Source organism: Mirounga leonina, unplaced genomic scaffold, assembly GCF_011800145.1.
Source record: "Mirounga leonina isolate KUSES-001 unplaced genomic scaffold, KU_Mleo_1.0 Mir_488, whole genome shotgun sequence".
NCBI lineage: Eukaryota > Metazoa > Chordata > Mammalia > Carnivora > Phocidae > Mirounga > Mirounga leonina.
Window position 1 is genome coordinate 9,656,070 of NW_023270777.1, and position 11,256 is coordinate 9,667,325.

General features: G+C 44.5%; 1 protein-coding gene across 1 annotated transcript; it reads left to right on the forward strand.

The window, feature by feature from the left end:
* Nucleotides 1–19: 19 nt before the first annotated feature.
* Nucleotides 20–10,609, forward strand: ZSWIM7 (zinc finger SWIM-type containing 7). Its single transcript, XM_034989681.1, has 5 exons — nt 20–203; nt 2,568–2,589; nt 4,304–4,406; nt 8,706–8,810; nt 10,128–10,609. The coding sequence occupies exons 1-5, from the start codon at nt 113–115 to the stop codon at nt 10,251–10,253; spliced, it is 447 nt and encodes a 148-aa protein (XP_034845572.1). The 5' UTR covers nt 20–112; the 3' UTR covers nt 10,254–10,609.
* Nucleotides 10,610–11,256: the final 647 nt, after the last annotated feature.

Below are 11,256 nucleotides of genomic sequence, written 5' to 3' on the forward strand. Positions count from 1 at the left end.
CCGACGTCACTTCGCCTCGCCCCGCCCCCGGCCGGCCGCGGGAATTCTCCCTAGAGCCGTCGGAGCGTCGCACCTGCGGGGCTTTCGGGGGAGGCTGAAGGCCTGGGACGCCATGGCCTTCGCCTTGCCCGGAGTCACGTTGCCCGCTGTCGTCGAGGAGCTCCTGAGCGAGATGGCCGCGGCGGTGCAGGAGAACGCGCGAAGTACGGGCCGGAGGGCGTGCGTAGCTGCGCTGTGGGCGGTGGACCTGGCCCGGCCGGGCAGGGAGGCGAGAGGCGGAGCCTGAGGGGCGCCGGGTTGGGGGCGCTGCCCCCGCGCTCTTCGTCCTGGCTTCTCCAAGCTTTTATCCCCTGTGGTTCTATTCCCAAACCCCCGTTCTTAAGAAAAAAAAAAAAAAAAAGGAAAGAAAAGAAAAGAAGGAAAAGGGAAGCCCGATTTGTTTAGGGAGCAGCGCGGTGGTTCCCTGCAGGCCGGCGGGGCAGCAGGGACAGAAGTGCTGGGCGCTGCCACGAAACCCCTGAGAAGGGACCTGGGCCAGGAGGGCAGAAGGCACGGGAGCTTGCGCGCACGTACGGGGAGGTGAAGTTCTTAATTATTATTAAGCTTGCTTGCGGTCTTTTTCTTCCCCCTCAAAATCCTAACTCTAACATTAATCCTCGTGCACGCTGTGTGCATCAGATAAATATTTTGGAACCCGAAAACCAAATGCATACGCAGTGACTGGAGTAAATAGGGATATCGTGAAAGTAACTGTTACTTCTCTGACCAGCAGAGGATGCTCTGTGACTGTGTTTACCAGAAATCACCCAGGTGATCTCAAGATGTGCTCAGGGCATTAAAGATGATAGTTCTAATCAGAATGCATTGACCAATTGGAACTACTCAACCAGTGTAAAAAACGGCCTCTTAATAGCAGTGCACAGCTCAAAACTGCCGCTGCTTTTTCACTTGGACGGCTTTTGTTTTAAAAGGACTGCACTTTGAAAGGGTTTATCTTGAGTTACTGTATTTATCCATACTGACGTAAGCATGGTAGGTATGTTTAAAAGATTAGGCCAGGCAGGTATTCAAATATGTTGGGATCCCCAAAAGGATGGGGGGGAAAAAAAAATCTGTTCGCTCAAACACTGGTTGCCAAAAGTGGGCTCTGTCTGAATTAATCCATATACTGTGACCACTGCCATTGATTCGTGTTTATTTCCAGCAGAACCGTTTCCTGCTATTTTAAAATATGTGTTCTACATAGTAATGCACTATTCCTGATCTCTGTGCTTCAGTGATAATATTTTTAGATCAAGATTCTGAGTTTACACTTGTGTGATGATGTGATATCTCATCACAGCTGGGCCACGTAGGAAGCTGTGGTTGCTTCTCCTCTCCTGCATAACTTTTTGTTTTCCCTGGAATTACAACTGTTGTGGTTGTGTTTTTTTAGTTTTCTATGTATGTATCCCTAATTCAACCTCAAACTCTTCACCAGTGTTCTAAATCTCTACTCCATATGTTCAGATGAGTGAGATGTTGTCTCAGTTTCATTCTTCCGTGGAAATCTCTCCTAGAGCCTAGACTTGCTCTAATACGGACTCACTGCTCTCCTAGCTATTTCCTGAGATCTTCCTTCACCATTATTATCTTAGGAATTCCCTTTGCCTGTGTTGAGCGGTATGTTTATCTATAATTTCCTTTTTCTGGGTTTACTATCTTATTTTATAGAGCACATTCTCCAGTAGCTTCCTGAAGAAGAGTATATGAGGTATACTTTTTGAAGCTTTACATGTCTAAAAAGTTTTTTCTAACCTCACCGTTAAATGATAGCTTGGCTAGGTAGTGAATTATACGTTGGAAATAGTATTTCTTCAGACATTCGGAAGCCTTATTCCACTACCATCTATCTCCTTAAACTTACTTTAAAAGACTCTATTATTGGGCGCCTGGGTGGCTCAGTTGGTTAAGCGACTGCCTTCGGCTCAGGTCATGATCCTGGAGTCCCGGGATCGAGTCCCACATCGGGCTCCCTGCTCAGCAGGGAGTCTGCTTCTCCCTCTGACCCTCTTCCCTCTCGTGCTCTCTGTCTCTCATTCTCTCTCTCGCAAATAAATAAATAAAATGTTAAAAAAAAAAAAAGACTCTATTATTTTAACCCCCCCTGCTTCATCCCCATCTCCAAAGCAATCTGGTGCCATCAGTTTCTGAGGGTTGTAGGGGTAAGAGGGTACTGGATTTTGGAGTACAAATGAGGTTATTGCTTGGCTCTCTCCATTGCTAGCTTAGGATTCAGTTTCCTCAGGTCTTGTAAATTATTTTCCAGTGTATCTTAGCTGTTGTTTCTCCCTGTCCTTTCATCCTGGGGAATTTATGCTTTTTAAAATAATCCTTTTATTATTGTTTAGTGGAGTATTTGGAAGGAGTAAAATCAGATGCATAGACTTAATTTACCATCTTACACAAAAATCTTCTTGGTTAAAGTCTTCTAAAGATTTTGTCTATGGCAAAAATCTTTAAAAAAAGATTTTGTCTATGGCCACTGGTTTAACATGATTAACTTTCTTCCCATTTGTGTTTTACAGTTCCTGATGAGCATCTGTCATCGTAAGTATATATCCTGTTGTAATCGGGTTTTTTTTTTTTTAACCATTAATGTATCTTTTTTAAAGATTTTATTTATTTAGAGAGCTGGGGGAGGGGCAGAGAGAGAGGGAAAGAGAGAATCCCAAGTAGACTCCATACTGGGTGTAGAGCCTGACACAGGACTGGATCCCACCACCCTGAGATCATGACCTGAGCCAAAACCAGGAGTTGGATGCTTAACCGACTGAGCCACCCAGGCACCTCAACCATTAATGTGTTTTAAAAGCCAGATCCTTTCAACAGCTCTTGGTTTTTAAAAATACTCTTACTAAACTAAGAACAGTGTTTTCTTGACATGATTGTTAAAAATCTGTCCAAAGCCAATACCATTCTTGACAGTACAAGGTATTCTTGTGTTGTCCTATTTGCCACTTTTGTTTAACATTGTTCTAGTGGGGCGCGCCTGGGTGGCTCAGTCAGCTAAGCGTCTGCCTTCAGCTTGGGGCCTTGATCTCAGGGTCCTGGCTCCCTGCTCACTGGGGAGTCTGCTTCTCCCTCTGCCTCTACTCATGCTCTCTCAAATAAATAAATAAATAAATAAATAAAATCTTTAAAAAAAAATGTTCTTGGAAAAAAGAGAAAACATGAAAAGCATCAACAATCATACCACCCAGTGATAATCACTGTTACAGTTTGGTTTATTGCCTTCTTTTTTTTTTTTAATTAAATATTTTATCTTGAGATATTGTGGGTTTTCTTAAAAATTTTTTAACATGATTGAGAGTTTCTAAATACCTAATTATGTGCCCAGCCTTTCTCACTTATCATAAGAATTTTCCCATATACCAGATTTTTTTCTGATCTATCATTTAAAGGTGGATAGCCTTTATTACTAATACAGAAAGTACAAATAAGTACCCGTTAGGTGGTAAACATGAAAATCTCTGATAATATTGGTATTGGTTAGGATATGGGGAAAACAGAACTCTCATACAGTGCTGGTGGGACTGTGGTTTCCACTGTGGAAGGCTATTAACAATGCCTATTAAAGTTGAAAAATGTACACATCCTAAGGCTCAGCAATTCTACGTATGTAACCAGGAAGAATTCTCATGTGCATTAAGGGACACGTACGGGGATAAGTGAGTATTCTTTATAATGTAAAATAGAGACAATCAGACCACCTATCAGGGTACCTAAAAAATAAAATGTATGTACATCTTATGTATGTATGTAATAAAATGTTAGTCAAAAAATAAATTAAAAAATACATATATCAACATGCATCATTTTCAAAAGCACATTAAATAGAAAAAACCAAGTTGCCAAAAAAACCTACAATGTATCTTTTTAGGTTCTAAAACTTAGGAAACAAGAGCAGATGTATGTATGTATATGCGTGTGTATGCGTGTGTGCTGTGTATACATGTTCAGTGTACTTTGTCTAATATAAAAACATTAACAGGAAGGAGACCAAATGCATGCAGTTGCCTCAGGGATGAAAGGAAGTTGGGAAGAACAGGAAGCACTATGATATGTAAAGAGGGCTTTTTCTGGAAACATGTTAACATTCTGGCGGGGGGGGGGGGAGTTGATTACATGGGGTTTTGCTATATTATCTTTTTTTCCAAATTAAAATGAATTTTTAAAAAAAGTGCCAGTGGTGATCCTCTGGGTTAAGTTCCTGAGGTGACTGAAAGCAGGCAGTCTGATCTGAAGCCTCTCTGTTTCCCAGGCTGAAGTTCATCTTCGGCTCATCCGCCATCCAGGCCTTGGACCTCGTGGACCGACAGTCCATCACCTTAATCTCATCGCCCAGTGGGAGGCGTGTTTACCAGGTAGAAATCTAGAGGTGGGGATGATCTCAACAAGGAACCCCCTTAGGACAAAATGTTTTCGTGAGTCCCAATATTTCCTGGGCTACTGAAAAGTAAATGACCCAACTTCATAAAATCAGTGTGTTAGTAATTAAAATAAGTCCAATAAGACCTCTTAACCCTACCTAGTAGCAATGTATAGAACCAGCAATGATGTGGAGAGGCTGTTTTCTCAAGTCTAATGGCGTATAGTTGATTTTTGCTTCCCTGTGTTTGATAACAAGCACTTTCCCCCCCAAAACTGTGTTGACACTTTCACCTTGTTCATTATCTCTTGCCTACAAACAAAAGCCAAAATGCATTTTGAGGTCCTTCTGCAAGCTCAGATTCATCCATCAGAAGTGATCTTTCAAAACTGTTGTCAGGAAGTATTTGTTAAGGGTCAGACTATGCTGAAGGCAGGTTGTCTACTTGGACTTTAGTTTTGCCTTCTAGAATTTAAGATACGTAGATCTGTAAAGTAATAGCCTCTTATCAGACTCTGAAAGATTCAAATTTCCGTGTGTTGATAATTCCCACAAAAGCCCAACCAGGTATTTATCTTGCAGGAAACTGAGATGCAGAAACGTAAACTCACATCTGGCAGTTAGGATTTCTAACTCCTGTCCCACACTGCCTCTCTATAAACAGTGGGCCACACTGCAACCCATTCCCACTCCCCCGCACCCTAATGTAGCTATATGAGACAAGGGTAAGTGCCATGGGATTGAGGGAGGGGAATCTTGTGAATGAAATAAAAATACTGGCAATGTTCTCCCAAAATTTTGAGTCTGGGGACACCTGGATGGCTCAGTCGGTAGAGGGCATGACTCCTGATCTCGAGGCCCAAGTTGGATGTAGAGATTACTTGAAAATAAAATCCTAAAAAATAGTAAGATTTCCTTAAAAAATGTGTGTATGTGTGTATCTGTCTTGGAAGGAGTAAAGAAGCCATCAGCTCTAGTATGTAATCTAGGTCTTGCTGAAGACCAGGAAGGGGGAAGTTTTTCAGCATTTGAATTCTGGTTTATTTATGATGAACATCTCAGAGCTGAGACCATGTCAATTAATTTCTAGTGAGGGAGCAAAGCCTACTATTGTATTTACTTAAAAGAAGCTACCTATTAGAATTTTGTCAGGGCACACTTACAGATTAATAATCAAAGCTATTAAATGATGTTGTACCTGACGAGGTGTTTCCATTTTACTTCTTAGTGTTTTTATTTGGCGTTTCTATGTAGCTAAAATACCCGGAACAAGACGGGCCTTTGAGTTTTTCCCACATCTTTTAGTTTCAGATTTTTTGTCTCCATTCCAGTGTTAGCATGACACTTGACATGTACGAACAGACTTCAAACTGCCCTCCAATTCTAAGATCTAGTCATTAGTTAAAATCTTAAAAGATTTTGTTTGAAATATTTCAATTCTTGTTGACTTTTTGTTTCTCCCAAGATTGCCACTTGTTTAACTTTCATGATTCCCATCCTGTATTATATTACATTGCTTTATTCGTCATAAAAATGCAAACTTCCTAGTACTGTGACTTCCAACTTGGACTTTGAATTAAATGAGGCTGTAGAAATCTTACATACACCCTCAGATTAACCTTACTGGTCTCACTGTATACCACTGTAGTCCAAATTTGGCTTAAGTCAGAGGTTCTCTGAGATGGTAAAAGTTGAGTCAGACACTGTCTGATACTCCACTGGTCATCTTTCCATAGGTCAGCCTTCTGATACTGTTACTGTCTTCCAGGGACAGTGGTGATTACTCCAAAGTCATCACTGTGCTGTCGTCACCCGAGTCGCTTTTCTGTAAACTTTCTGGGTTCACCTAGAAAGAGGGATGCATCAGTCAGGAGAGGCTAAGCCATGCTGTGGCAGCAATGACCCCCGAATGTCAAAGACTTACAGAGTTTTATGTCTCATTCATGCTTCACATCCATCCAGAGTCGATTACCACTCTACTCCAGGACATCTTCATTCAGGGATCCCAGCTGGCGTAGCAGCCTTTCTCTGGAATATTGTGGATCTCACAGCAGAGAGAAAAGAGGATGTGGTCTGTACCGATTTGTAATGTTTCTGCTCGGCTACTCACATTTTCCTGGCTAAAGCAGCTCACATAGCCAGCCAGTAGTTAATAGGGCAGGAATGTATAATCTTCTTTCAGAGGCACCGAGCACAGGCAATAAATAATACAGTTGAGCACTGGGACAGCTCCTGGGAGGCTGGCAGCAACCATAAAATAAAACTGTGCTTGCGAGTGGATGACCATCCAGGTGGGTCACTCTCCTTAGTACCCAACCGGAACCACAGACTTCCTCCGAGGGAGGCTCATCCGAGTCTACTCATGGGGCTGCGTTTCCTCTTTCCCAGATGTTTCTTTTTTAAAAGCTCTCTCCTGGGGATAAACATTGCAGACTGTGAGTGGGAGAAGTGGGGGCAGTTCCTGGGGGGCGGGGGGGGGGGGAGTCATTTTTCCACTGAAGGCTGAAGCCACTGACTTAGAGGATCCCTGAGGTCAATTTCCAGTGGTAATCATTTCTAACTCAGATTTTTGCCTGATTATTGGGTTCATTAGTCATCCGATGGCTGGATAAGGAAGAAGCAAATTCACAATTTACTATCTCTTGACAGTATTTACTGCCTCAGGCGGTTGAACATTGTACTTTTAGTCTTGTCCAGCCCCTGACAGGATCAGGCAAGGGAGCCTCTGTAGAAACTCTTCCCCCTCCCTAAGTCACCTGGCATTGATTCAGCGTAGTCCAGAGTCTTCTCATGGATTGGGGACCCACAAAAAGAAGGAACCGGAGAACGATTCAAGTCAGTGTAGAATTCCAGAGGCTTATGCCTGCTTAAATTTAAATCTAGAGAGAAGAGGTAGAGGAAAGGAAGAAATCTTAACGTTTTATTCATTGGTAATGGTTTGGAGACCCAAGAATCGTTCACGTCACTGCTGGGTATTGGGTTTTTCCCAGGATTAAGTGGAAGACCGTGTGCTTTCAGACTGTTGTCAGTTTGACAAACAAGCACAATGCTGGAACACTGCTCTTTTGTTGCGGCCTTCCCTGTTGCTTCATTTTTTTTTTTTATGATTTTATTTATTTGACAGAGAGACAGCGAGAGAGGGAACACGAACAGGGGGAGTGGGAGAGGGAGAAGCAGGCTTGCCGCCGAGCAGGGAACCCAATGCGGGGCTCGATCCCAGGACCCTGGGATCATGACCTGAGCCGAAGGCAGACGCTTAAGACTGAGCCACCCAGGCGCCCCTGTTGCTTCATTCTTTGTTGGGGAGAAAGACAGAAGAATCTCAGGAGTGCTGACTTTTTTTTTTTTTTTAAGTCTGGCCTTTTCATTTCAGTTGCCATCTCAGAGCCTGAAACTAATTTGAAAGCCCTGTGGCAAATTCCTAAGTGGCAGGTCATGGTAAAATGCCCCTCAAGATGTTTCTACTTCCTTGGATACTGATTTTACACTCCTCGTTTGGAAATTAAAGCCAGGAATGAAGCCCCAGACATTTTTGGTTTGGGGTGCTTGGCGGTAAAGAGACGTCAACAAGTGATTTCTCCGACAAGTTTGTCCATTCATGCCACAGACACATCAGAATTTCCCTGTACGCCTGTCTCCTTTTTGTCCCCCAACTACCAACAAGGCGATTTGTTCCTGGACTAGGCCTCTTAACCAGCCCCTCAAGTATCTATATCCTCCTTCCATCCTGCTGGATGAATAGGCAGCTCCAGGCGTGCCTCATTCAGAGACCTGCACCCTGTGCAGCTGAGTCATCCCTCAGCAAGATTCTTTGCTTTATTTATTCTCCCTGCTCTCAAATGTTTTTTAAGAGCCCTTTCCTTCTTCTGAAGACCCGTCTTCCTACCTCACTGCTTGACTCTTTACCTGTGTTCACACTTTGTGTGGTGGAAGCTTTAGAAATGCACACACCCATTGTGAAACACCAAAGTTTAAGAAACCCCACGATAAGTGTGTCCGAGGAGACCTTTCCCCTCCACCTCTTTCTAGGCAGCCCATGGAGTGGGCTCTCTAAATTGCTAGGGGGAGGATGGTTTAGCTAGTCTGAAAGTCCAGTTTCCTTGAATGAAGCCCTCGAGGACAGAGCCCCGAGGAGGAGGGGAGAGTCTGCACTTTTGGGTCACATGTTACTGCAGTTCTTCCCAGTGCGATTTGCAGGGCAACCCTGAATCCTCGGATGGATAAATTCAAGGGAAGGAGGCTGTTTTCCAGCACGCCTTTCGAAGTCTGATCTCATCTCTCCTTTTCTTTCTAGGTACTGGGAAGTTCTGGTAAAACATACACATGCCTGGCTTCTTGTCATTACTGTTCCTGTCCTGCCTTTGCCTTCTCGGTGCTGCGGAAGAGTGACAGCCTCCTGGTGAGGACAAGGGAGGCTCTTCCCACTCCAGTCAGATTAGCAAATTCTTGGCCCTTACCGCGTGGCGTAAGCATTATACAAAATGGGAATTTTTACTGTATGTCGAAACAAATAGTTTACTGTCCTTGATTGCAGTTAGTCATCTCTTTTGGGTTTACCCTCCCAAAATGCAGTGTCATTTTTAGATCTATATCCATTACCCGATTTTTTATTTATTTTTTATTTTATTTAAAAGGTCACTGATGAAGCCTTATGGAGGGCAACAAAGTAATCTCGAAATGATTTTTCGAGTTGGCTCTGGGGAATTAGAGGGCCCAATAAAAATATGAGCTAAACTGATTGTTGGCAACTTTGCGGATCCCCTAACTCCAGCTATGAGGTGTTTCTTCCCACTGCCCGTAAGACAGCCTGGCATTAGCCATGCCAGCCTTGAACGTGGGGCAGGAGAGCACAGGGAGACTTTTGCCCATTTCACGGGTGCCCAGAGCATCAAGCAGGAGCAAGCCATACTCCCATAACTCCTTATTTCAGACGAGAAAGCACTACCCACCCGAGAGCAGGTAGCTATTTTATAAGACTTGCCAAGGAAAATTACAGTACCCGCTCCATTCTTCCTCTCATACTGTTAACTTGGTAAACATCTTGGGAACGGGGGTGGCTGGTTGGATATCTCGTTGTTAAAAGACCACCTTCACAGCTGACGTGTCATGAGTGTGTTTTACCTGTGAAATGACAGGATTAAACTTCGGGCCCCTTCAGTATCTAAAGCTGAGCATGTTCTGGGACAGAAGGTCCAGCATGTCCCCAGAGGTGTGTACGGGCCTCTATGGGAGGGTTCTGCAACCCACCCGTGGGACAGCACGGTGGTTAAGGGAGCAGCCCGCAGACTCAGCGCGTGGGTAAAATGGGGACAAGACCTGTCCTCGTGGGGTAGCTGACAGATTTCAGTGAGATCATCTGTGAGAAGCACTGAGCAACATGGTAGGTCAAGGAATGTCCGCCATCGCTGTGAAGGGTGTTCTGAAGGCTGGAGGAAAGCAGAGCTGAAGACGAAAATGAGGGGCCTGTCTTGGTTTGCACGGTGGGTTATAAACCCTGTGTCAGCTGGGTCTAAATGGCTTCCCAAAACAGGCAAAGTAAAACTTTCTTCATCCCCTCGGATTTCTAGAAAGAATACATCGTGTCATCTTCAACTGCGGTTTTTAGGCAGTGAGTCCATAACGTGTGCGCCCCACTCCTTTCCTAGTAAATGTAGCAAGAGGTCTTGGTCAGCTTCAGCCCTGCCCATCTCTAACGGGTTTGTGTTTTGTGTTCCAGTGCAAGCATCTCTTGGCGGTTTATCTTAGTCAGGTAATGAGAACCTGTCGGCAGCTGAAGGTCTCTGACAAGCAACTGACTGACATATTATTGGTGAAGAAGAAACAAGAAGCGCAAAAGGTATAGACTGAGCATCGTTCTCTTTCAAGATAGAGAAGTCCCACCCAGAAAAACATTTAACCTACCAAGGTTCACCTGGAGGAGAGGTGAAATAGATCTTCTGGAGACTTCTCGTCAACTATCCCTTTTCCCTCCAGGACAAGAGACTATGAGTTGCAAGCCAGGATGTGCGTATACTTTGAAGGTCTACAGTTTCTCCTGAAAAATCTGAGCCAGCCTCTGAGCCCCATGGGTCAGTTTCCTGGATGAATCAAGCATTTGACCCAAAGCCTAGTACCGTGTCCTGTGCGCCGTTAGATTTTTTTTTTAAAGATTTTATTTATTTATTTGAAAGAGAGAGCACAACCAGGGTGGAGGGGCAGGAGAAGCAGACTCCCTGCCGAGCAGGGAGCCCGACGTGGGACTTGACCTCAGGACCCCGGGATCACGACCTGAGCTGAAGGCAGACACTTAACCCACTGAGCCACCCAGGTGCCCAGTTAGATTCTTAAGTTACTGAAGTACTAGTAATTTTTAAGAGGTTGGAATAGTAGACAAAACTGGTCAGATGAAGTTTAGATGAGTAAGTGTGACTTCCTTTCCTGGGATCCAGGAGGTTCCCTGCAGCAACAGAAGATCAGCGAGCGCAGAGATGTGGCTGAAGAGCATCCAGCATAGAAAGACCTCGGGGTTCTCGCCTCAGTGAGCTGCAGCCAGTCTGTGGAGCTGGTGCCAGGAAAGCTCACACAGGCTGCAGCGTTAGAAAGGTGGTGTCAAAAACAAGGAAAGAGCGGTGGGCATGCCCTGCGTGCACTGCGGGGCTTTATAACAAGCCAAAGGAAGGAAAATGAGCCTGCGTGCAGCCCAGGAGAACTTCTTAGTAAGTATAGCTGCTCCCAGCCAGAGTAGGAGCCTGGAGGGCCAGGAATGCTCTGGCGCCACCGGGGCTCATAAATCTGCAGTGTCCTCACGGGGATACTGCAGAAGGCAATGCAGCAGCGAACAAACAGACGAAACAGATTTTACAGCC

Coding starts and splice junctions, on each gene's coding strand:
- ZSWIM7 (XM_034989681.1), top strand. CDS start 113: ATGGCCTTCGCCTTGCCCGGAGTCACGTTGCCCGCTGTCGTCGAGGAG. Junction 4,407..8,705: donor GTGGGAGGCGTGTTTACCAG/GTAGAAATCTAG, acceptor TTTTCTTTCTAG/GTACTGGGAAGTTCTGGTAA. Junction 8,811..10,127: donor GGAAGAGTGACAGCCTCCTG/GTGAGGACAAGG, acceptor TTTGTGTTCCAG/TGCAAGCATCTCTTGGCGGT.